This window comes from Momordica charantia (genome assembly GCF_013281855.1).
Source record: "Momordica charantia cultivar OHB3-1 chromosome 5 unlocalized genomic scaffold, Mcharantia_2.0 BLBB01000005.1, whole genome shotgun sequence".
Lineage (NCBI taxonomy): Eukaryota > Viridiplantae > Streptophyta > Magnoliopsida > Cucurbitales > Cucurbitaceae > Momordica > Momordica charantia.
Window position 1 is genome coordinate 1,578,592 of NW_028275163.1, and position 27,506 is coordinate 1,606,097.

A 27,506-nucleotide genomic window follows, 5' to 3' on the forward strand; every position below is an offset into this window, starting at 1 on the left:
TTGAAGCAGAAAATTTGGAACAATGTTCAATGATTCAAAGATAAATAACTACATATTCATCATCAGTGCCCTTAATTTTTTGAGCAACAACTGTTTAAAGCCGAAGCTGTGTGTCATAAAACAAGTATTGCAACACTAAATAGATGGGAAAGAAAGGCCTCAAGTGCTATAACTAACTCTATGCAGTCAATTTTCGTTGTCAAAGAGGTAAGAATCGAATGCATCGACCGAACTAAAACCACGTTTATCAAAACTCAAACAGGCGCAACTCGACCATCCCCTCTTTCCTTTTGGGAGAATACCAGAAAACGGCTTTGCCTGATTTAAGAAGCCTAAATGAATAATTCAGGCTGTATATTGTGTCCTCGACATGGGGACGGTACTGGCCAGAGGGAGGATCGAGCATAAGGCTGGAATCTACACGGAAGACAATCGGGCCAGCAACCTGCAAATGACACATTCTTCTTGTCATCTTCATGTATTTTTTAAATAAATAAACAAACTCATCTTGAGTTTAGTTTATGAGCTGATTTTTTCTATGATGCATAACAAACATTACCTGCTGTTGAAAGATCAAATTGAGACGGGGGGAAGATTTCGATCGCTCTAGATCATCAATGGATCTCTTGAAACAATTAAAAACTCTTTTGGCAAACCCTGAAGCCGACGAAATGTCTAACCGAGCATCTATCCTTGTAAGGTCACCAAATTGCTTTCTAAATCTCCCTTGTTGGAAAGTATAGCAAATTGAGCCAAAAAGATCAGCGTTCAGTGGACTTCTTTTGTTTCCATCTCCATTGGACCCAATCGTGCCGCTGCCTCTGAACCAGGTGCTAAAGGTGCCACCTGATATGCAAATAATTGGTAAGAGACAAGCAGCAAAAATAAATCTTTAAAATAAAATTTTCCAATGGCTACACCCAGGAGGGGGGAATGCAAGCCAAATTTAGAAGGCTGCAGACTTACCAACAATTCCAGATATGGCTGCATGAGGTTCTTTAAGACGCACATCGTATGATGACCTCCAAGACTGTTCCCCCTTGTCCGTCTTCTCCATCATGTCTTCCTTCCGTTCTTGTACCCTCCAAAGGTACCTGTTCTTTTCAAAAGAGAATGCAGCCTTTGCACATAATCCAGGCATGAGAGCAAGAGGTGGGTTGTCGCCATTGGTAGGACTAAGAGCCCGGGGAAGGCCACCATTCTTATGCAGCCCAGCTCGGTATCGCAAACCAGATTCTGACTTGAGAGATGAAAGATCCAAAGATATAGACTCGGGTACATCCCAATATTGCCCTTTATGATCAAGGAAGAGCTCAGGCCAAGCTGCTTCCAGAAAAATGTCATGATTTGGAAGCTGCAGATATTAGTTAACAAATGGTTCAATCTTTTGGAGTCAAGCAACATACATGTCTGTTGTGTAACAATATATACCTTAAAATGAAGTTCGAAAAGGCTAAATATTAAAAAAAATTGAAGCTTAAGAACTTCAGACATGTAACTTGGCCTACAGTTGCAAAATACATACCCAATATCGGTCCTCCTGAGTTGTAATGAAAATACATACGCAAAATGGTGCTTTTACCGTGCCGATTGCTCAGATAGTTCTCATTTAATTATCATTTAATGTAACTCAGAAAGTTGGAAAACTACAATGCTCACCTTGTGATAAAACATTGCTTTGTGGCGACGTCCCTTCTTCTCACCATGCTCTTCAGTGCTGAAAAATAGAGACGAAAAGGGACTAGGAGAAAACTGAGAGCATAAACCATATGTATAGAGTGACTTGTCCAGAAACTGTAGAGCAACATCTTTCAAGACAGGGAGCTCAAGGCTATCTACAGCAGAAAGTTCGGCTTTTATAGAAGATATCAGTTTCTTCGGACGGAATTGGCCGACTAACCCAACCCACCTATAGGTGTAAAGATTCCCATTAGATGGTACACGTGAGATTTGTGAAACAAATTGCAATCTAAGCAATATCAGAGGTAAATATGCCCGTGTTGGGCATTTTTTCCTTCAAAAACAACAAGCTAGAATGCACAAGATGGCCAAACCACAATTTTGTGTGAAAATCCCAACACTAGACCATATGTACATGTTCAGCATCAGTTGATAAACTGAGATTCATAGTAGAATAATGACTTGAGTATACAAGTTGACGAATTGTGGTGAAAAAGGTAGAGATAATTAAGGGAGTCAAGAAAATTTCAAACAAGAAAAAACTAAATATAAAAGGGATTTGTAGCATGTATCATATCATATGGAACTGGATGAGAAAATGAAGCACTGAAAACAGCAGGAATCAACACTATCAAAGACAGACCGTAAAAGACACTGTAGCATGCGATAAAAGTGTCTACCGTAACCTATGAATTTATGATCACAAACTCAGTTATGAATGCAAATACCAAATGAGGCTATGAGGCTGAGTTCATTTCTCAATTTCGAGACGTTTTTCGTGTAGTTGATTATTCCAGCAACTAAACCAAGAGTAAACTCCGACAACCACACATATACAGAAATTTTCTCAGTAGCAAAAGAATTCACATAATCGCAGACGGAAAAGACGAAGAAGAATGAGGTTTTGGTTGTTACCAATCAGCGGCAGGCAACTTGAGCAAGAGCGACTGAAGAGAAAATGAACCTAACTCCTTGTGTCCGGTGGGCGAGTAAGAAGGAATAATGCCGAGGGGAAATCCATTGCCGAGGAGGGAGATTTGCTGAACCCGCAGTGTGCGGCTGGCCCGAGCTCCGTCGAGGGGGAATGGGTCGCCGGGGACGGCCTTGGCGGTGCCGGCGAGGGTTTGAGGGGATGAAAGGTTCAAATCTCCAAAGGCAGAATCCATGGCGGTCCTGAGGTACGCCATTGATGGGTACCTTGGAAACTCAGAAGGAATTGAAGGTTGCGACGGAGAGGGTGTAGAAGTTGCCTGTGTTTACCTTCTCACCTCCTCCCCTTATCTGTTGCTTGCTGCCTCTTGCAAATTGCATTTTTTGGAAGTTACCTTAATGGGTTTTCATTTTTTGGAGGGTTTTAATTTTAAAGGCTTTATTTATATATATTTTTTTCCATAACAATTTTTTTTAGTTAGGGTGAAATTCAAATTAATGATGTTTTTTCCGTAACAATTCTTTTTAGTTCGGGTGAAATTCAATTTTACGATGATATTTTGTTGGGAATATATATTAGTTAAGCTATGCCTCTATATTACTTTTATTATTAGTCAAATATATATTTTAATATTTTGAGCTGTCTTGTTTTCATTTAATTCCCGTTTGTCTAAATGGTTTCAATTTAGTTATTTATATTTAATCTTATTTCAATTTCATCCATAAATGTTTAAAATTAGTGATAAATTTTACTCGATGACTGTATTGAAATTTTGAACTTTTGATTTTAAATAAAGTTTTTTTTTTCTTTTTCAAAGGAATTTGAAATAAAGCTATTTATCAAGAATAGTCACTTCGTTTTTTGCAAAGGAAGAATGGTCACTTTACACCTCGTGAATTGCAACCAGCTCAATTTTCTTTTTATATTGTAAAAAAATTAAATAGAAATCATATTATATAGTATTTATGAAAACCGTTTTACTCCAAAAACCCATTTTCTAGTGACAAAATAGGTGATAATTATAGACCCTATTGGAGAAAAATTGTGGTCTGAAAGGATGGCTGGCTATTAATAGAAATCAAACTTTAGCCATCAATCTTTCTTGACAAGTAGAAATGGTGGGAAACAAAATTTAGAACTAATCAGATAAAAAGAAAATATATATACCTCTTTGATTTTCTTTATAAACCTTTTAAAGTAGAATACTTCAAACAATAACATCATGCTCTGAGTGTAAATCAAATATCTTCGACCACAAAATCACATTCAAACATCCACCTACATGTTGTCAACTAAAAAAGCATGTACCTGGTTATTGAAAACCAAACAATCATCCATAGAAAGCGAGGTAAAGTATCATCATACATACTTGCGGTGAAAGAAACAAGATAAGCTACTTTCATCTTGGTTAATTGGATCTACGATTGATCCTGTTCTTTATTAAACAATTGATTGCAAAACATCAATAGAAATTTTGGGATCATATTGAGCAGAAGTATGTCACTAAAAATATGCTCAAATGATTATGTAGTTGAAAGATAAGTTGCAAGGAATAGAGGGTTCATCATAAAAGAAAATATAGCAAAACTAAAGTCATTTGAAGATTCTGTAGCTTTTGTGGGCTAAGATATTCAATAGTGTCAGTTATCACTTCTAAGAAAAACACTGTTAATGCATACGATCCTCTTTCCTCTGCAAGTTTTGAAGTTCAAAAGAAGAGAGAAGGGAATAGCAATCACAACGGTAGTTCAGCTAATTAAGAATCATCAATAAAGCACACACTTCGAGATGCTCGATACAGCATTAGCAGTGATCAGAGACTTCCTAAGCTGATCAAGATACGAAAAGTATTATCTCGTTCAATTCAAAATCCGTTCAGAGACATCATATAGTCCTGTCACAAGCATTCATCACTAACTTCGCGTAGTGAGTCACAATAAAAACCTAACTAAAAAAATATATATTAAAGAATCTGAAAATTCGAGATGAAATGACGATATTGCAAGGTAGATGAACACATTGTATTACAAATTGAAGCATAATACGAAAACCCTAAAAACATTAAAAACCCTAGCGAAAGAAAACTGGAATTCATATATTGAAATAGAGAAGAAAATCAACCAGAAACAGAGAAAACAAAACCAAATTCATTCAGAAGCATCCGATGATCCCGTCTTTAAGGTGAACGAGCCTTCTTCAGTAACTTCAAGGTGCGCGACAATAAAAAACCTAACAAAAAAATCAAAGAATCTGAAAATCGAAGATGAAATACCTGGTAGAGAAACAACGAAAGAAAACAGATGGAACTGTACTTGCAATGCAGAAGAACCACAATAGCGTCAGAATTTTGCTCATCAGATCACGTTACACTTTAAAAACTGCATCGAATCCCGATAAAGAAACCCTAGCGTGAGAAAGGCTGGGATTTAGAGGTTGAAACGGAGAAGAGACGTGAGGACTGACGAGAAACGGAGAAACAGAGAAACAGAGTAAGCGGGTAATGCTGAAAGAGAAGCCAATGAGGATTTCGTTATTTATAGAAACGATTATTTGCGTATGATACAAGCTACGCAGGCTACACGGTTAACGTTTTGGGCTTCTGTTTAAAGCCCAATTTGTTCTGTAAAGCCCACATTACGAGTTTGTACAGATCACCTTATGGGCTTTGTATATACGTTCCACTCGGCCCATTAAAAAACTAATAAAAAGTTAACATATCAATAACTAGGACCCATTTAATAACGTTTCTAATTATTTTTTTCTTGTTTCCAATTTTATTAAAAAATATAAGTATTTAACAACTATTTTATATTTTTGTTTCTCAACATTACATAGAAAATTAATGTTTTTATTACTTTATTATTCTTGAACCAATGAGTGTTGAAGCACGCAATTCTATCTTCTTAAGGAATCAGTAACAAGAAATTAAAACATTGCCAAAAAAGCTTTAAAAAACTCATACAATAGTTTTTAAATGGGGTTAAATCTTACTATCTGATATATGGTAATGCCAAAAACTTTACCAAAAATAACAATTTTGAAACTTCATAAAATATGGGCATGGCTGGTGAGCTAACACATAGTAAAAAAAAAAAAAGAAGAATATAATAATAATAAAAAAATAAATAACTGTAGCAATTAGGAACCACATGGAAATGCCAAAATAATCCATATCGTATTGAAACATGCTGGGGACACGTTAATCTTTTATATGATTTTTAAATTTTATATATATATATATAAAAGAAAACCTAACTCTAACCCTAATTTTTCTCTCATAATAAATAAGACCTAATTTTCATCTTGGATTCTTCTCTTCCAACTTAATAGTCTAGCTATAGTTTCAACTTAATAGTCTAGCTATAGTTTTTATCTGTTTTGTCGCAACCCACTACCTCTTACTTCTTTTTATTTTTTTCCTTACCCCCTCACCTCCTCTCCTCTCCCCTCCCCCTTCTCCTTTCTAAACATTATCGTCTCTTATGCCTCCTTCTTCTATAAATTTAGGGGTTAAAAAAAAATAAATTTAACCGACTGAGATTCTAGGGTTGTTTTCCATTTTATTCATAAAGGCGTCAGTTACTGTAACAATTAGAAATTAAAAATCCATCAAATATTTCTATTAATATTTTTATTCAATAAGAGAACAATTTCACAATATTAAAACATGGAAAATGGTTAATTGTTGATTTATTGATTTTTATCATTACGATCTTTTCAATGAAATTTTCAATGGTAAGATAGTCTAAAAATTAAATATTCAATTATAAAGTTTTATTTAAGATTTTATATACGTGAAAATGATCTCGTAATAAAGAAATATAATTAATTTATTGAAATTTAAAAATAACATAATTTCATATAAAGTTGGAGTTAAAAAACGAAGATACTCCACAACGACTGACATGACAGAAAATTGGATCATGGGCAAAAGCCCAAACCTCAGTAAAGAAGGCCCATACGGTTGCTTATATGGGCCTTGGACTTTTATTTGTTAAAACATGATATTTTCATTAAATTTAATTTTGCCTAAAAAAGGACACACCGTTGTTCTGTAACTCCTAAAGAAGACATACTCGATCCAATTGAATCGAAGAATCCCCAATTTGACTGGGTACCCAGACCAGAGACTTTAATCCATAGCCTAAACTAGACAGAGACCATAGAAACAGCCAGAACACAAGAGATAAAAGACACCCATAAACAAAACATGAACCCAAAAACCTAAACATTTAAGTGAGGAAGGGATTCATTCCTCATCCAAAAATAAAGAAGCTAACAATAGTTTAATAAATATAAATCAATTTTAAACCTGTTTTCCAATTTAATTTTAAAATATTCTAAATTTCAATTTTCTTTTTCCTTTCAACTTTCAAACTAAAGGCAATATTCAAACTACAAACAACAAGAAAGAGGTAATGTTAATAAAAATAAAATAATGAGACGCAATAAATATTGCATCATTCTCTAGGCTATGTATTATAGGGATGGTAATGGGCCCAATCCCTGCAGGCACCCGACCTAATCGAATTGGAAGATACTCAGTTTGACTGGGTACAGGGTCAAACCAAAGACTAATCCAAACATTCTCAAATAAATTTCTCACTACAAGCTTTCATAATAGTTAAAAGACATTAGAAACAAAGTGCTTCCTCCCCTCACACATTAAACAGCATATTGTACCAACAAAACAACATCAAACTCCAACAAACTAAACATTAAAAATGGCATCATAATACTACAACGCTCCCTTACATCAATCTAGTTACCCTCCACATTAACAAAAACAGCTAGCAAGAACTAGGACAATAAATGGAGGATCGTATTTCTCATCCAGAACTGCGAAATAGTTCAATAAATATAATTACCTTCACATTATTTTGAACAAAATAAAGAGGAAAATACATACCAAATATACAATAAGACAGAAGCCAAGACAAAGTCAATCTTCATCTACTATCAACTCATTTTTCACATTCGGTTTATCAAAGGAAAAAATATCAATATAAAAGCAGGAAAAACAGGCCTGTAGCTGCTCCCCATTCAAATAAAATTAATAAGTAAATTATGGAGGGAGGGAGGCAGGAAAGGAGAGAAAGAGGAACGGGTGGAAAACAGAGAGGCGGATCATTGGAAGGGAGGTAGAAGATGGGAAAGGGAGGACAGACGAGGAGAGAGAAAGAGGAAACGGGGAAGGGAGGGAAGGAAGGAGAAACAGAGGAAGGGGGAGAAAAAATGGTGGGGAAGAATAATAATTGTAACATGTACCAGAACAGTAAAGGGAGAAATAAGCCCACTGTAAGTAATAATAACTAAATCTATCTAATTAAACAAATATAATTAATAACAAATAATATTGGAACACAATCCTCCAATAATTGGGACGGAGAAAGGGGAAGGAAAAGCAGGAGAGACGAGGGAGAGAGCTATGTCCTCATTTTACACTATAACAACATCCAATTCAACACAAGCTCAAGTTTTAAAATGTCATAATAATACATACAACAACTCCTTCACAATCTATAAGTAAAGAACAATAAATGGAGAAAAATATTATGTATTTCTAACCCAAAACTAAAAATTCAGACCTTATATAGACTATATGAAAACCAACTGCTCAATAAATAATAATAATAACGTGTACTAGAATGATAAATGGAGAAAAATGTTAACGTATTTCTAATCCAAAACAAAAAATAAAGACCTTATATATTAATAGGAAGGGAGGGAAAAAGGAGAGGGAGAGAGGAAAGGAGGAAGAGATGGATAGGGAGAGAGGAAAGGAAACGGGGAAGGAGGGAGAGGAGAGGAAAGGAAACGGGGGAAGGAGGGAGAGGAGAGGAAAGAGAGAGGAGGAGACAGGAAGAAGGGAGGGAGAGGAAAGAGAGAGGGGGTGGGAGAAAGGAAGGATGGAGAGAGTGAGAGGAGAAAAACGGGAGGGAGAAAGAGAGAGAAAGGAAATAACAAAGGGGGAGATATCCATGCTAAGGATAAACCAAAGATAGTTGACAGGGAAAGAATTGATAATAATCTACAAATAAGTAACACTTTCATAAAAATTAGTAAACCAGCAATCAACAAAGAATCCACTAAACAAGCAATCAACAAACCAACCAAAAATGTAAAGACAAAGAGGAGATAGGCATTAGAACAATAAATGGAGAAAAAAAATATTCATATAATTCTCATATAAAACAAAAAATACAAATAAAAGCCTTGAATAATAATCGTAACCAAATAAGAAACCATTCTAACAAAAACAGATCCGCCTAATCAAATAACATTGAAACACAAATCTTCAGATAATATACAAATAGGAGTGGAAGGAGGGGAGGGAGGGAGGGAGAGAGGGAGAGCAAGAGAGAGGCAGAAAGGGACGGTGCAGGGGAGAGAAAGTGAGGAAAAAAGAGAAGGATGGAGGGCAACGAGAAAGAGAGAAATGAGATAGGGAAAAAGGGAGGGACAAGAGACATAACAAAAACACGAACTACAAAGAAGTAACAACAAGAAGCTAGAAGACTGTAACTATATGAAGACCTTTCGCAACAAATGAAGAATAACAAAAACAGTCAACAAATGAAGAAGCAAGAACAATAATTGTAGCTACGGACTATATGAAGACCTTTCACACTAACTCTGTAGACTCAACCCTACCCCATCCCCTCATCCCCCCAAAAAATAATAATTTAACAGACAGGTAGACAAAAGGAGTGAGAGAAAGAGGAGATAAGGAAGAAGAGCAGGAGGGAAAGAGAAAGAGAAAGGGAGGAGAAGTGGATTCAATAGCTTGGTTGCTATTGGAAGAGATTTTGGCAAGACACCTCGACATAAAGAAAACACTAAACAAGCAATCAACAAACAAGCCAACCACAAATAAAGATAAGAGACAGAGAGAGGAGATAGGTATTAGAACAATAAATGGAAAGAAAAATATTCATATCATTCTCATCTAAAACCTAATATACAAGCCTTGAATAATAACCATAACAACTAAGGGACAATTCTAACCAAAAAAAAAAAAAAAATCCTCCTCACCAAATAACATTTAAACACAATACTCCAATTATCACTCGAATAACAGGAATGGAAGGAGGGAGGACGGAGAAATAGAGGAAGTAGGAGAGGTAGGGTGAGGGAAGGAGAGAGGAGGGAGAAAGAGAGGAAGCAGGAGAGGTAGAGTGAGAGGCAGAAAGAGAGGGAGAGGGAAAGGGAAATAAAGATGGGAGCAGGGAGAGAAAGGGAGGAAAAAAGAGAGGGAGGGAGGACAAGGAGAAAGAGAGAGGAGATAGGGAAGGAATGAGGGAGCTTACTGGTATTCCATGCATATATATAAATTATGTAAAACTTCCATGTTTGCCAAATCAATTAGGAGTTTGAGAGCTCACCAGAGTCTGCAAAGGGGACCAAAACAAGGTTTTGGGCAATGAATTGTGAAAAACCACTAATCTGAGTAATCGAACAAAATAGATTTTTGTGCCAGAGTATTATCACTTCTTCACCTTCAAATCAACTTCAAGAAATTCAATCAGAAGAACATAATCTTTCCACGTTCCATGCTGTCCTTGGAAGTTGCATTCCTGAAAGAATAAGAAGGCAATCATTAACATAAAATGGCAATCATGAACATGCAGGCGTATGTGTTGCTTTAAAAAATAATGGCTAGTTTGCTATGGATTTTCGTCTGTCATTTATCTATTTTTGCCACTAAACTATTGGGTTTCTTTATTAGTAAGAAACCCTCCACAGTCAGTTCGTTAAACTCGATATACTGCAAAGATAAATGAAAACTTTGGCTACATCAAACCTACCATTAGGACATAGGTGATGCACGACAATCCCCAAGAAAGAAACATACATAGTGCTGGACTGAAAAAAGATTAGAACTTTTCAACGATGCATATGAGACAATTAGAAAAAAGAGTTCGATTAAATTGTGAAATAGTGATTAGGATCGAAACAAAAAAATAATCATGTTTTGAAATAGTAATGAAAGGATAATACTGAAAGCAAAAGTAATCATATAAACAAACATTATAAGAATTAAAAATCACAAAATACGATGCTTCAGAGGATAAATGAAATTGTATGGAAATAATTGTACAAAAATAGAAAACTAGTACCACGACTTTTTTAAGTTTCTAAAATCATTTTCCTTCTTTGATCGATGTTGGAATAAATGGAAAAAAGAAATGAAACATAGTTTCAACTCAGCAAATACTACTACTCCTAGTAATGATACTCAAAACAAAACAAAAAATCATATTTTGAAAAAGTAAGGAAAGAAAAAGTAACTTCTGCACCTTAGTCAGAGCCAGACCTCTTGATAATATAATTGCCAATGGCATCCAGGTAACTATTACCAATCCTATAAACAGTGGAGAGAAGAAGAAATGACATGATGGAATTCAAGGTAAGGTAAAGTTGGTTCCCCAATCAACTCATACTGATCCATATTTGCCTAATTGGCTCCTAGATATTTTGCAATTTTAACAAGTTCTCAGCATGCCTTGAACACTAGGTTTTTTTGCTCATCCACCATCACATATATGCCAATAAAACAAAACTAATGATAAATTTTATGGCAAGAATTTATAAATGTCATTTAGTGGACGCAACTAGAAAAATATCATTGCAAGTGGATTCAAAAAATAATCACGACGACTCTTTCCTTAATCAATATTTGAAGAAAATAAAGCTAATGATATACCCTCCAACTCACTGCCAATATTCCTAGCATTTTTCATATCACTGTCATTGTCAAAGCAGTGCAGAATTCCCCCGCAAGCTGAGTTAGAAAAACATAAATGCAATAAGAACAGAGTATAAAACTTTTTTCTCTGGAGGAAGGGATAAAAAATAACTTCTATACCTGAGTTAGTCCCACACCACCTTATAATAAAGTTTGCAGGCAATGAAAACGATAAAAGAATACAGCATACGGGGAAGAGTAGCATACTGATCCATATTTGCCTAATTGACTCCCAATTATTTGCAATTCTCTAAGCCCTCAAACTACAACTGTCCTCGAACAAAATAATCTTGTTCACCGTACACGAAGCACCAATAGGTTTGTTGATTGAACCATCATCCATCTGAAACACAATGTTAAAAGTTAAGACATATTATATAAAACTTACTAATGGTAATGGTAAATTTTTTATCAGATGACCCAAAAGGGACTTACTAATGGTAAACTTGATTGTGAGAATGTATCAATCTCATTTTGTCGACATGGAAAATAAAAATTAAACTTAAAAAAAATTAGTGTAGGCAATAAGGTGAAACAGGAAAATTTCCGATCAATTAATTTTCCTAAACTCACCTCACATCTACTACTCCAAAAATCATTTTAAAAATTGCTTTCAAATGTTACAGAGAAAAAATACTTGAAAGTACAATAAATTTAGAAAACAAGTTTTATTTTCAAAAACAGCTTTTAAAAAATCATACAACAAAAAGTTCAGTAAGAGGAAAAATTCTTTAAAGCAATAGTTTAAGAAATGGACAAAATTTCGAACGGAGAAAAGAGGCTGTAATGGCAAATTTGAGAGAGCGAAATAAAAATTTTGGAGCAAATATATTTGAGGGATGGACAAAAATTCCAACGGCCACCATCAATATCCCAACATGCAAAAGAGAAACTCCATAACATTATCTTTTTACCTGAGACAAAAAAAAATTTAACCAAAATGAAGAACATGCTACCTTGACAGACTGAGTAGCTTCGAAGCAGAATCTTATACATAAATATCCCTCATATTTCCAATACAAATAAGACTGCAACCAAACTTCAATTGGTAAGTAAATTAGGAAGGAAGAAAAAAAGGGCATCCGCTATTATGAATGATGAGATATTGAAGAATATTGAAATGGAAACACACCTAATGAAAATTAATCTTAGACACTATTTGAAGCATAAGAGAAAACACGAATCTAGGGAGATGATGGACATGGAAACTAAAACATACCAAAGAAAAATAAACTTGTTGACAGGACAATGCAGGTAGGTTTTTACATGGGTTCTGGTCTGTCTTCAAATGTTTCCAAAAAATCTCTTATAGGTGTTAATACCAACCTAGTAGAGCAGTCTTCTTGGGCTCAAGAGGATCGCGTGTAAAGTGGAATCCTTTCCTTGGAGGTAATAAAAAATTTAGGCCTCCTTCCCAAATGAGAAAGGTTAACCCTCGTGCAAGCGATTCTTAAAAGTATTTCCCATCTAAATTTTTTCTAATTTTTTTCCCAAACAAAAGCCCCAGTTGAAGTGACTCGGGTGACAAAAATGATGAAAAAATTTTACAAATAAGAAAAAGGTGTACAAACCACAAAAATTAGGCAATAATTCATAAATCGATGGCAAAACCGTGTCCATGAACTTCAAAAGGGATTGAAGACAATATCCTACAAATCTTCAAACCCTATAAAAGATCCGCTCTCTTGGAAAGAGAAATTCATACTATTTGGTTAAAGAAAAATATTCTATGGGTTAAAGATTCCTTACGTAACCTATAGGTGGATCTCAAATTGGGTGGATTTTTTATATGAATTGAAGATCATCTTCCGCTAATCTTCATACCCTACAAAAAACCCATTCAATAAGAGATCAACCTAGGGGTTACGTTAGAAATCTTTAAGACATGGAAATTTTGACTCTCTCCAAAACGTGTGGATTACATTAAAAAGAATTGAACATTATCCCTCACTATCCTTCAAAAACTCGAGAAAGTTCACTCAGTTAGATAACAAACCCCTCAAGATTAGGCAATAAACCGTAAATCGATGGCAAAACCATGTGCAACACAATAACACGAACTTCATAAGGGGTTGAAGACTATAACCCACAAATCTTTAAACCCTATAAAAGATCCACTCTCTAGAAAATTCATACTATTTGGTAAAAGACAAATACTTTATGGATTAAAGATTCCTAATGTAAACTATAGGTGGATCTCAAATTGGATGAATTTTTTCTATGAATTGAAGATCATCTTCCGCTAATCTTCATACCCTACAAAAAGACCATTCAATAAGAGATCAACCTAGGGGTTACGTTAGAAATCTTTAAGACATGGAAATTTTGACTCTCCCCAAAACGTATGGATTATGTAAAAAGAATTGAAGATTATCCCTAACTATCCTTCAAAAACTATAGAAAGTTCAGTCAAGTAGATAAGAAACCCCTCAAGATTAGGCAATAAATCATAAATCGATGGCAAAGTCGGATGGCAAAGTCGCGTCCAACCCAATGACAAGAACTTCACAAGGGATTGAAGACTATAACCCACAAATTTTTAAACCCTATAAAAGATCCGCTCTCTAGGAAATTCATGCTATTTGGTTAAAGACTAATTTTCCATGGGTTAAAAATTCCTAATGTAAGCTAGAGGTGGATCTCAAATTGGGTGGATTTTTTCTATGAATGGAAGATCATCTTCCGCTAACCTTCATACCCTACAAAAAATTCATTCAATATGAGATCAACCTAGGGGTTACGTTATGAATCTTTAAGACAAGAAAAATTTGACTCTCTAGTCTCTCCAAAAAGTATGGATTCCATAAAGAGAATTGAAGGTTGTCTCCCACCAACCTTCAAACTCTGGAAAGTTCACTCATTTAGATGACAAACCACAGAATACTAGGAAATAAATCACAAATCGATGACAAAACCGCGTCCAACCCAATGACACGAACTTCATAAGAGATTGAAGACTATAACCCACAAATCTTTAAACCCTATAAAAGATCCGCTCTCTAGGAACTTCATACTATTTGGTTAAAGACGAATTTTCCATGGATTAAAGATTCCAAATGTGACCTATAGGTGGATCTCAAATTTGGTGGATTTTTCTATGAATTGAAGATCATCTTCCGCTAATCTTCATACCCTACAAAAAACCCATTCAATATGAGATCATCCTAGGGGTTACATTAAAAATCTTTAAGACATGGAAAGTTTAACTCTCCCCAACCAAAAAAAAATATGGATTCCATAAAGAGAATGGAAGATTATCTCCCACTAACCTTCAAATTCTAAAAAGTTCACTCAATTAGATGACAAACCACTGAATAGTAGGCAATAAACCTAAAACCGATGGCAAAACCGTGTCCAAAACAATGATATGTGCTTCACAAGGGACTGAAGACTATAACCGACAAATCTTTAAACTCTATAAAAGATCCACTCTCTAGGAAATTCATACTATTTGGTTAAAGACAAATTTTCCATGGGTTAAAGATTCCTAATGTGACCTATAGGTGGATCTCAAATTGGGTGGATTTTTTCTATGAATTGAAGATCATCTTCCGCTAATCTTCATACCCTACAAAAAACTCATTCAATATGAGATCATCCTAGGAGTTACATTAAAAATCTTTAAGACATGGAAAGTTTGACTCTCCCCAACCAACAAAAAATATGGATTCTATAAAGAGAATGGAAGACTATCTCCCACTAATCTTCAAATTCTAAAAAGTTCACTCAATTAGATGACAAACCACTGAATATTAGGCAATAAACCTAAAACCGATGGCAAAACCGTGTCCAACACAATGATATGAGCTACATAAGGGATTGAAGACTATAACCCACAAATCTTTAAACTCTATAAAAGATCCACTCTCTAGGAAATTCATAACTATTTGGTTAAAGACAAATTTTCCATGGGTTAAAGATTCCTAATGTGACCTATAGGTGGATCTCAAATTGGGTGGATTTTTTCTATAAATTGAAGATCATCTTCCGCTAATCTTCATACCTTACAAAAAACCCATTCAATATGAGATCATCCTATAGGGGTTACATTAAAAATCTTTAAGACATGGAAAGTTTGACTCTCCCCAACCAACAAAAAATATGGATTCCATAAAGATAATGGAAGATTATCTCCCACTAACCTTCAAATTCTAAAAAGTTCACTCAATTAGATGACAAACCACTGAATATTAGGCAATAAACCTAAAACCGATGGCAAAACCGTGTCCAAAACAATGATATGAGCTTCACAAGGGATTGAAGACTATAACCGACAAATCTTTAAACTCTATAAAAGATCCACTCTCTAGGAAATTCATACTATTTGGTTAAAGACAAATTTTCCATGGGTTAAAGATTCCTAATGTGATCTATAGGTGGATCTCAAATTGGGTGGATTTTTTCTATGAATTGAAGATCATCTTCCGCTAATCTTCATACCTACAAAAAACCCATTCAATATGAGATTATCCTAGGGGTTACATTAAAAATCTTTAAGACATCGAAAGTTTGACTCTCTCCAAGAAATATGAATTCCATAAAGAAAATTGAAAAATGTAGAAAGTTCACTCATTTAGATGACAAAATATGTCTGAAAAATCTTATACTGAACAAGAATTATGTTTGGACAATATGACTATATTGAGGAAACTAAAATATTCGAGTCAAGTTCAGTTCAACCTAAATTTATTTTAGGCAAATCCATAAAGCAACCCGACTCGAGTTTTAATTCTCTTTAAACAAACCAAAATCTAAACAACCATGGTTGGAAAAATCTTATACAACCAGTAATAACTTTTTAGATGTTCCAATAAAAAGAAACAAAAGGATCTTTAATTTAAGTTCTAGAGGAAAGAAGGGGAATAGAAGAAAACAAAGAAACCGAGAAAGTAAAGAAGTCGTTATGAAGCTATCAATGATGCAGTCTCAATTTTAATATTTAAAGTGTAATTTGTTCATAAAATACAAATAGCTAATAGCTCTTTCTAAAAGAAACAGTTACATAAGGAAGTTCTCTAAAACAGCTCTAAGATAATCTCAATTTTAATTTTGTAACCCTCCTGTGGGCACTCTTTCTTTCTTGTAATCATCTTTCCCTTCTTTTATCATGATATCAATGAAATCGTTTCATTTCAATTTTTATGATAATCCCATGATTAATGCATAATAAATAAGAAAGCATGGATGACAGTAATGAGCATGAAAATTAAAAAATTTCTACCACCTCCTCACAAGCAAACTAGAGAGAAGTAAACATGGAAAAAGTCAATATGAAATTAGCGACAAAATTATCCTAACTGAGTTCGTAGTTGTTGATCTGTGTAGTGGTTATATTTGAAATTTCTAAAAATAACCCTTATATTATAAGCAATTAAAAGGCAACAAACAATGTCTCGAAAGCAAATTCCCATGTCTAAAAGATCAAAGGTTTCAATATAGAAATTATTATATAAATAAACATTTATATGCTTTAAAAGCAATACACACAATCAAATTTATATGAAGAACCGAACTTACATGCTGCAACGTGAAAGTGTTCACCGTTATTCTGTATCGTTTTTACCCGCGGGACCGGTAGAAGAATCCCTTCTTGCTCCTCTAAGTTCCTCACTCAAATTCTGTTTCAAATAGAATCTCAAATTCATTTCTCGACAAACTTGTTTAAGGAAAATCAACTTTAACTACAGGTTAGAATGGCTGAAGAAGATGGGCATCATGGAAATTAAACATACCAACCAATTTGCCTAATTCAAAAAGGAGAAAAGAAAACGATAAAACAATACAACAAACTGGGAAGAGTTGAATACTGATCCATATTTGCCTAATTGACATCCCAAGTATTTGCAATTCTAAGAAGTCCCAAAATGGCAACATACCTCAAACAAAATAATCTCGTTCCCCAAACACAAAGCACAGGTAGGTTTGTTTATTCAACAATCATTCATCTGAAACACAATGTTAAAGGCTAAGACGTATCTTATAAAACTAAACTAATCGTAAATTTGAACAAAATAACCTTGTTCCCGAATGTTAAAAGCTAAGACGTATCATATAAAACTAAACAAATGTTAAATCTGATTACGAAAATGTAAAAATCCCATTTTGTTAACATGAAAAATAAAAATTAAAAAGAAGCTCCAAACACTCAGTATATAAAACAAAAAGCTACTGGGAACCACCACTTCTAATTGCAGAAAAAGATCAAACTCTCCTACTGGAAACGACCACTTCTAATTACAGAAAAATATCACAACCCAGTGCCACCAACAATAATGCTATAATAGAAAATACCTTTCTTCCTAAATATGTTGATACTTGATCCATGGGCTTTTGAACCTTCCATTGTAGAAACTTGTAGGAGGTCAACAGAACTTTCTAGACCTGCACAAGAGTAGTTAATTCCTAATTAGGCTCATCCATGGCTATTCTACTGGATCGCCACCAACAATGATGCTCTGATAGAAAATATCTTTTCCTCGAAAATATGTTCATCCATGTGCTTTTGAAACCCTACAAGTTTTGGGGAAAAAAATAGAAGAGTGCAAAAAATTAGGGGACAAAGAGGTAAAAATGTTGATAGATAGAAGAAATGTTGAGACAGGAAAAAAAAAAGTTAAAAATAAGAGAGGATTAAAAAAATCATAGTTCTTAAAATATTTTTTAAATTGCAAGTATATTCATAAAAAAAGTGGAAAGGAATTGGAAAAAAGTTCGAGGAAACAAATTCAAAAGGAAAAGATGTTAGGAGATTGACAAATAAAGAAAAATTTAAAACTATCAAAATAATTAGTGCAGGCAATAAGGTGAAATAGGAAAATTTCCAGACAATTAATTTTCCTAAACTCACCTCACATCTACTGCCCCAAAAATCATTTTTAAAATCGCGTTCAAATGTTAGGGAGAAAAGTACTTGAAAGTACAATAAATATAGAAATCAAGTTTTATTTTTTAAAATTACTTTTAAAAATGATACAAAAAAAGTTGAATAAGAAGAAAAAATCTTCAAGAGAACATTTTCAGAAATGGACAAAATTTTGAAGGGAGAAAAGAGGCTGAAATGATAAATTTAACGGAGTGAAATAAATATTTTGGAGAAAGCATGTTTTGAGGGATAGACTAAATTCAAACGGGCACCATCAATATGCCAACAGCCTGCAAGAGAGAAATATCATAACATTATCTTTTTACCTCAAGACGAAAAGATTTAACCGAAATGAAGAACATGCTACCCTGACTGACTAAGTAGCTTCGAAGCAGAAAATAAATATACAAATATCCCTTGTATTTATCCAATACAAATAAGACTGTAACCAAACTTCAATTGGAAAAGAATTTGGAAGGAACAAAAAAGTGCATCTGCTCGTATGAATGTTGAGACATTGAAGAATACTGATATGGAAACATAACTAATAGAAAAATATAGAAATGGACACTATTTGAAACATAAGAGAAAAAAAATTTCGGATAAGAAAAAAGTGCATTTGCACATACGAATACAAGGGAGATTACGAACATGGAAACTGAAGCTCCTGATGATTAGGCAATAAATTTTAAACCCATCGCTAAACAGGGTCCAACCAAATGACATGAACTTCATTAGGAATTGAAAACTATACCCACAGATCTTTAAACCCTATAAAAGACCCACTCTCCAGAAAAATCATACTATTCGGTTAAAGATTCCTAATGTGACCTATAGGTGGATCTCAAATTGGGTGGATTTTTTCTATGAATTGAAGATCATCTTCCGCTAATCTTCATACCCTACAAAAAACCCATTCAATATGAGATCATCCAAGAGGTTACATTAAAAATCTTTAAGACATGGAAAGTTTGACTCTCCCCAAACAACAAAAAAATATGGATCCCATAAAGAGAATGGAAGATTATCTCCCACTAACCTTCAAATTCAAAAAAATTCACACAATTAGATGACAAACCACTGAATATTAGGCAATAAACCTAAAACCGATGGCAAAACCGTGTCCAACACAATGATATAAGCTTCACAGGGGATTGAAGACTATAACCGACAAATCTTTAAACTCTATAAAAGATCCACTCTCTAGGAAATTCATACTATTTGGTTAAAGACAAATTTTCCATGGGTTAAAGATTCCTAATGTGACCTATAGGTGGATCTCAAATTGGGTGGATTTTTTCTATGAATTGCAGATCATCTTCCGCTAATCTTCATACCCTACAAAAAACCCATTCAATATGAGATCATCCTAGAGGTTACATTAAAAATCTTTAAGACATGGAAAGTTTGACTCTCCCCAACCAACAAAAAAATATGGACCCCATAAAGAGAATGGAAGATTATCTCCCACTAACCTTCAAATTCCAAAAAGTTCACTCAATTAGATGACAAACCACTGAATATTAGGCAATAAACCTAAAACCGAGTGTCCAAAACAATGATATGAGCTTCACAAGGGATTGAAGACTATAACCGACAAATCTTTAAACTCTATAAAAGATCCACTCTCTAGGAAATTCATACTATTTGGTTAAAGACAAATTTTCCATGAGTTAAAGATTCCTAATGTGACCTATAGGTGGATCTCAAATTGGGTGGATTTTTTCTATGAATTGAAGATCATCTTCCGCTAATCTTCATACCCTACAAAAAACCCATTCAATATGAGATCATCCTAGGGGTTACATTAAAAATCTTTAAGACATGGAAAGTTTGACTCTCCCCAACCAACAAAAAATATGGATTCTATAAAGAGAATGGAAGATTATTTCCCACGAACCTTCAAATTCTAAAAAGTTCACTCAATTAGATGACAAACCACTGAATATTAGGCAATAAACCTAAAACCAATGGCAAAACCGTGTCCAACACAATGATATGAGCTTCATAAGGGATTGAAGACTATAACCAACAAATCTTTAAACTCTATAAAAGATCCACTCTCTAGGAAATTCATACTATTTGGTTAAAGACAAATTTTCCATGGGTTAAAGATTCCTAATGTGACCTATAGGTGGATCTCAAATTGGGTGGATTTTTTCTATGAATTGAAGATCATCTCCCGCTAATCTTCATACCCTACAAAAAAACTCATTCAATATGGGATCATCCTAAGGGTTACATTAAAAATCTTTAAGACATGGAAAGTTTGACTCTACCCAACCGAAAAAAAATATGGATTCCATAAAGAGAATGGAAGATTATCTCCCACTAACCTTCAAATTCTAAATGTTCACTCAATTAGATGACAAACCACTGAATATTAGGCAATAAACCTAAAACCGATGGCAAAACCGTGTCCAACACAATGATATGAGCTTCATAAGGGATTGAAGACTATAACCAACAAATCTTTAAACTCTATAAAAGATCCACTCTCTAAGAAATTCATACTATTTGGTTAAAGACAAATTTTCCATGGGTTAATGATTTCTAATGTGACCTATAGGTGGATCTCAAATTGGGTCGATTTTTTCTATGAATTGAAGATTAGTGTTCCGTTAATCTTCATACCCTACAAAAAACTCATTCAAAAACTCATTCAATATGAGATCATCCTAGGGGTTACATTAGAAATCTTTAAGACATCGAAAGTTTGACTCTCTCCAAGAAATATGAATTCCATAAAGAAAATTGAAGACTATCTCCCACTAATCTTCAAAATGTAGAAAGTTCACTCATTTAGATAACAAACTATGTCTGAAAAGTCTTATACTAAACAAGAATTATGTTTGGACAATATTACTATATTGAGGCGACTAAAATATGCGAGTCAAGTTCAGTTCAACCTGAATTTATTTTAGGCAAATCCATAAAGCAACCCCACTCGAGTTTTAATTCTCTTTGAAACAAACCAAAATCTAAACAACCATGGTTGGAAAAATCTTATACAACCAGTAATAACTTTTTAGATGTTCCAATAAAAAGAAACACAAGGATCTTTAATTTAAGTTCTAGAGGAAACAAGGGGAATAGAAGAAAACAAAGAAACCGAGAAAGTAAAGAAGTCGTTATGAATTTATCAATGATGCAGTCTCAAGTTTAATATTTAAAGTGTATTTGTTTATAAAATATAGCTACGAGCTCTTTCTAAAAGAAACAGTTACATAAGGAAGTTTTCTAAAACAGCTCTAAGATAATCTCAATTTTAATTTTGTAACCCGCCTGTGGGCACTCTTTCTTTTTTGTAATCATCTTTCCCTCCTTTTATCATGATATCAATGAAATCGTTTCGTTTCAATTTTTATGATAATCCCATGATTAATGCATAATAAATAAGAAAGCATGGATGACAGTAATGAGCATAAAAATTAAAAAATTTCTACCACCTCCTCACAAGCAAACTAGAGAGAAGTAAACATGGAAAAAGTCAATATGAAATTAGCGACAAAATTATCCTAACTGAGTTTTTAGTTGTTGATCTGTGTAGTGGTTATATTTGAAATTTCTAAAAATAACCCTTATATTATAAGCAATTAAAAGGCAACAAACAATGCCTCGAAAGCAAATTCCCATGTCTAAAAGATCAAAGGTCTCAATATAGAAATTATTATATAAATAAACATTTATATGCTTTAAAAGCAATACACACAATCAAATTTATATGAAGAACCGAACTTACATGCTGCAACGTGAAAGTGTTCACCGTTATTCTGTATCTTTTTTACCCGCGAGACCGGTAGAAGAATTCCTTCTTGCTCATATAAGTTCCTCACTCAAATTCTGTTTCAAATAGAATCTCAAATTCATTTCTCGACAAACTTGTTTAAGGAAAATCAACTTTAACTACAGGTTAGAATGGCTGAAGAAGATGGGCATCATGGAAATTAAACATACCGACCAATTTGCCTAATTCAAAAAGGAGAAAAGAAAACGATAAAAGAATACAACAAACTGGGAAGAGTTGCATACTGATCCATATTTGCCTAATTGACATCCCAAGTATTTGCAATTCTAAGAAGTCCCAAAATGGCAACATACCTCAAACAAAATAATCTTGTTCCCCGAACACAAAGCACTGGTAGGTTTGTTTATTCAACAATCATTCATCTGAAACACAATGTTAAAGGCTAAGACGTATCTTATAAAACTAAACTAATCGTAAATTTGAACAAAATAACCTTGTTCCCCGAATGTTAAAAGCTAAGACGTATCATATAAAACTAAACAAATGTTAAATCTGATTGCGAAAATGTAAAAATCCCATTTTGTCAACATGAAAAATAAAAATTAAAAAAATTAAAAAGAACCTCCAAACACTCAGTATATACAACAAAAAGCTACTGGGAACCACCACTTCTAATTGCAGAAAAAGATCAAACTCCCCTACTGGAAACTACCACTTCTAATTACAGAAAAATATCACAACCCAGTGCCACCAACAATAATGCTATAATAGAAAATACCTTTCTTCCTAAATATGTTGATACTTGATCCATGGGCTTTTGAACCTTCCATTGTAGAAACTTGTAGGAGGTCAACAGAACTTTCTAGACCTGCACAAGAGAAGTTAATTCCTAATTAGGCTCATCCACGGCTATTCTACTAGATCGCCACCAACAATAATGCTCTGATAGAAAATATCTTTTCCTCGAAAATATGTTCATCCATGTGCTGTTGAACCCCTACAAGTTTTGGGGAAAAAATAGAAGACTGCAAAAAATTAGAGGGACAAAGAGGTAAAAATGTTGATAGATAGAAGAAATGTTGAGACAGAAAAAAAAAAAAGTTAAAAAGAAGAGAGGATTAAAAAACAAAACTTTTGTAGAAAATCATAGTTCTTAAAATATTTTTTAAATTGCAAGTATATTCATAAAAAAAGTGGAAAGGAATTGGAAAAAAGTTTGAGGAAACAAATTCAAAAGGAAAAGATGTTAGGAGATTGACAAATAAAGAAAAATTTAAAACTATCAAAATAATTAGTGCAGGCAATAAGGTGAAATAGGAAAATTTCCAGACAATTAATTTTCCTAAACTCACCTCACATCTACTGCCCCAAAAATCATTTTTAAAATCGCGTTCAAATGTTAGGGAGAAAAGTACTTGAAAGTACAATAAATTTAGAAATCAAGTTTTATTTTTTAAAATTACTTTTAAAAATCATACAAAAAAGGTTGAATAAGAAGAAAAAATCTTCAAGAGAAGAATTTAAGAAATGGACAGAATTTCGAAGGGAGATAAGAGGCTGGAATGATAACTTTAACCGAGTGAAATAAATATTTTGGAGAAAGAATGTTTTGAGAGATGGACTAAATTCAAACGGGCACCATCAATATGCCAAAAGCCTGCAAAAGAGAAATATCATAACATTATCTTTTTACCTCAAGACGAAAAGATTTAACCGAAATGAAGAACATGCCACCCTGACTGACTAAGTAGCTTCGAAGCAGAAAAAAAATATACAAATATCCCTTGTATTTATCCAATAAAAATAAGACTGTAACCAAACTTCAATTGGTAAAAGAATTTGGAAGGAAGAAAAAAGTGCATCTGCTCATATGAATGTTGAGACATTGAAGAATATTGATATGGAAACATAACTAATAGAAAAATATTGAAATGGACACTATTTGAAACATAAGAGAAAAAAATTTTGGGATAAGAAAAAAGTGCATTTGCACATACGAATACAAGGGAGATTACGAACATGGAAACTGAAGCTCCTGATGATTAGGCAATAAATTTTAAACCCATCGCCAAACAGGGTCCAACCCAATGACATGAACTTCATTAGGAATTGAAAACTATACCCACAGATCTTTCAACCCTATAAAAGACCCACTCTCTCCAGAAAATTCATACTATTCGGTTAAAGATTCCTAATGTGATGACCTATAGGTGGATCTCAAATTGGGTAGATTTTTTCTATGAATTGAAGATCATCTTCCGCTAATCTTCATACCCAACAAAAAACCCATTCAATATGAGATCATCCTAGAGGTCACATTAAAAATCTTTAAGACATGGAAAGTTTGACTCTCCCCAACCAACAAAAAAATATGGACCCCATAAAGAGAATGGAAGATTATCTCCCACTAACCTTCAAATTCTAAAAAGTTCACTCAATTAGATGACAAACCACTGAATATTAGGCAATAAACCTAAAACCGATGGCAAAACCGTGTCCAAAACAACGATATGAGCTTCACAAGGGATTGAAGACTATAACCGACAAATCTTTAAACTCTATAAAAGATCCACTCTCAAGGAAATTCATACTATTTGGTTAAAGACAAATTTTCCATGGGTTAAAGATTCCTAATGTGACCTATAGGTGGATCTCAAATTGGGTGGATTTTTTCTATGAATTGAAGATCATCTTCCGCTAATCTTCATACCCTACAAAAAACCCATTAAATATGAGATCATCCTAGGGGTTACATTAAAAATCTTTAAGACATGGAAAGTTTGAATCTCCCCAACCAACAAAAAATATGGATTCTATAAAGAGAATGGAAGATTATCTCCCACTAAGCTTCAAATTCTAAAAAGTTCACTCAATTAGATGACAAACCACTGAATATTAGGCAATAAACCTAAAACCAATGGCAAAACCGTGTCCAACACAATGATATGAGCTTCATAAGGGATTGAAGACTATAACCAACAAATCTTTAAACTCTATAAAAGATCCACTCTCTAGGAAATTCATACTATTTGGTTAAAGACAAATTTTCCATGGGTTAAAGATTCCTAATGTGACCTATAGGTGGATCTCAAATTGGGTGGATTTTTTCTATGAATTGAAGATCATCTTCCGCTAATCTTCATACCCTACAAAAAACTCATTCAATATGAGATCATCCTAAGGGTTACATTAAAAATCTTTAAGACATGGAAAGTTTGACTCTCCCCAACCGAAAAAAAAATATGGACTCCATAAAGAGAATGGAAGATTATCTCCCACTAACCTTCAAATTCTAAATGTTCACTCAATTAGATGACAAACCACTGAATATTAGGCAATAAACCTAAAACCGATGGCAAAACCGTGTCCAACACAATGATATGAGCTTCATAAGGGATTGAAGACTATAACCAACAAATCATTAAACTCTATAAAAGATCCACTCTCTAAGAAATTCATACTATTTGGTTAAAGACAAATTTTCCATGGGTTAAAGATTTCTAATGTGACCTATAGGTGGATCTCAAATTGGGTGGATTTTTTCTATGAATTGAAGATCATCTTCCGCTAATCTTCATACCCTACAAAAAACCCATTCAATATGAGATCATCCTAGGGGTTACATTAGAATCTTTAAGACATCGAAAGTTTGACTCTCTCCAAGAAATATGAATTCCATAAAGAAAATTGAAGACTATCTCCCACTAATCTTCAAAATGTAGAAAGTTCACTCAGTTAGATGACAAACTATGTCTGAAAGTCTTATACTGAACAAGAATTATGTTTGGATAATATTACTATATTGAGGCGACTAAAATATGCGAGTCAAGTTCAGTTCAACCTGAATTTATTTTAGGCAAATCCATAAAGCAACCCCACTCGATTTTTAATTCTCTTTGAAACAAACCAAAATCTAAACAACCATGGTTGGAAACATCTTATACAACCAGTAATAACTTTTTAGATGTTCCAATAAAAAGAAACACAAGGATCTTTAATTTAAGTTCTAGAGGAAAGAATGGGAATAGAAGAAAACAAAGAAACCGAGAAAGTAAAGAAGTCGTTATGAAGCTATCAATGATGCAGTCTCAAGTTTAATATTTAAAGTGTAATTTGTTCATAAAATACAAATAGCTAAGAGCTCTTTCTAAAAGAAATAGTTACATAAGGAAGTTTTCTAAAACAGCTCTAAGATAATCTCAATTTTAATTTTGTAACCCGCCTGTGGGCACTCTGTCTTTTTTGTAATCATCTTTCCCTCCTTTTATCATGATATCAATGAAATCGTTTCGTTTCAATTTTTATGATAATCCCATGATTAATGCATAATAAATAAGAAAGCATGGATGACAGTAATGAGCATGAAAATTAAAAAATGTCTACCAACTCCTCACAAGCAAACTAGAGAGAAGTAAACATGGAAAAAGTCAATATGAAATTAGCGACAAAATTATCCTAACTGAGTTTGTAGTTGTTGATCTGTGTCGTGGTTATATTTGAAATTTCTAAAAATAACCCTTATATTATAAGCAATTAAAAGGCAACAAACAATGTCTCGAAACAAATTCCCATGTCTAAAAGATCAAAGGTTTCAATATAGAAATTATTATATAAATAAACATTTATATGCTTTAAAAGCAATACACACAATCAAATTTATATGAAGAACAGAACTTACATGCTGCAACGTGAAAGTGTTCACCGTTATTCTGTATCGTTTTTACCCGCGGGACCGGTAGAAGAATCCCTTCTTGCTTCTCTAAGTTCCTCACTCAAATTCTGTTTCAAATAGAATCTCAAATTCATTTCTCGAAAAACTTGTTTAAGAAAAATCAACTTTAACTACAGATTAAACATACCAACCAATTTACTACCGATGGAACAATGAGGAACCATGAGGATTCGGCTTTTGATCTCATGGAGATGGAATGAATACCTAACGCCTCAGGATACGGCCCACAAAGGAAATGTAAATTATCCCACTTGCCGTAACAACTTGCCCACAAAGGAATACCTAACCCTCTTCTTTGCCGTGGTTCCTCGTAAGCACTGGACCATTGCCATCTACTGCAATACCAGAAACAACAAGTTAGAAATAAAAACAACTTGCCGTAAACCCTAACTCCAGGGTTTGGCGATTGAAATTAGAGGATAGTAGAGAGGAGGGAGAGGAGAGGGACAATCTGGATTCTTTCGTGTTCCTTAAAAAATGAGAATGGAGGAATAGAGAAAGCATATCGGAGCGAAGTAATTGAAGATGAAATCGAAGGATTGGATAGGTATACAGCGTTGAGAGACGAGGGCAAAGTAGAGGTTCAGAGGATCGTCGATGACGGCACGCGCGTAGTCGGAGATGGTCTTCCCCACCGGAATGAATCGGCTTTCGAAGACACCGCGGGGAGGGTTGAATCCGACAGAGGGATCGGCGTGGATGTAGGCATTGAAGAGCGATCCATGGCCGCGGAAGAGCGAAGAAGAGATCGGAGTTGGTGAGGAAGAGAGACGCAATCCTGGGCAACGGTAAAACGAAGCAGCG

General features: G+C 34.0%; 1 protein-coding gene across 3 annotated transcripts; it reads right to left on the reverse strand.

Moving 5' to 3' along the window:
• LOC111016007 (TRIGALACTOSYLDIACYLGLYCEROL-like protein) lies at positions 1 to 27,506 on the reverse strand. 3 transcript variants are annotated; one of them, XM_088123755.1, is made up of 18 exons: positions 27,256 to 27,506; positions 26,830 to 27,037; positions 26,649 to 26,749; positions 22,749 to 22,838; positions 22,324 to 22,392; positions 21,965 to 22,065; positions 17,652 to 17,741; positions 16,878 to 16,978; positions 12,317 to 12,388; positions 11,481 to 11,703; positions 11,319 to 11,396; positions 9,997 to 10,188; positions 4,924 to 4,989; positions 2,596 to 4,840; positions 1,660 to 1,909; positions 967 to 1,354; positions 560 to 846; positions 1 to 445 (listed from the first exon to the last, which is right to left on the reverse strand). In XM_088123755.1, the coding sequence occupies exons 14-18, from the start codon at positions 2,865 to 2,867 to the stop codon at positions 248 to 250; spliced, it is 1,395 nt and encodes a 464-aa protein (XP_087979881.1). In that variant the 5' UTR covers positions 2,868 to 4,840; positions 4,924 to 4,989; positions 9,997 to 10,188; positions 11,319 to 11,396; positions 11,481 to 11,703; positions 12,317 to 12,388; positions 16,878 to 16,978; positions 17,652 to 17,741; positions 21,965 to 22,065; positions 22,324 to 22,392; positions 22,749 to 22,838; positions 26,649 to 26,749; positions 26,830 to 27,037; positions 27,256 to 27,506; the 3' UTR covers positions 1 to 247. The 3 variants fall into 3 exon arrangements, with proteins under 3 accessions (XP_087979881.1, XP_087979880.1, XP_087979879.1); XM_088123754.1 differs by having other exon boundaries at positions 4,924 to 5,015; XM_088123753.1 differs by having other exon boundaries at positions 4,924 to 5,114.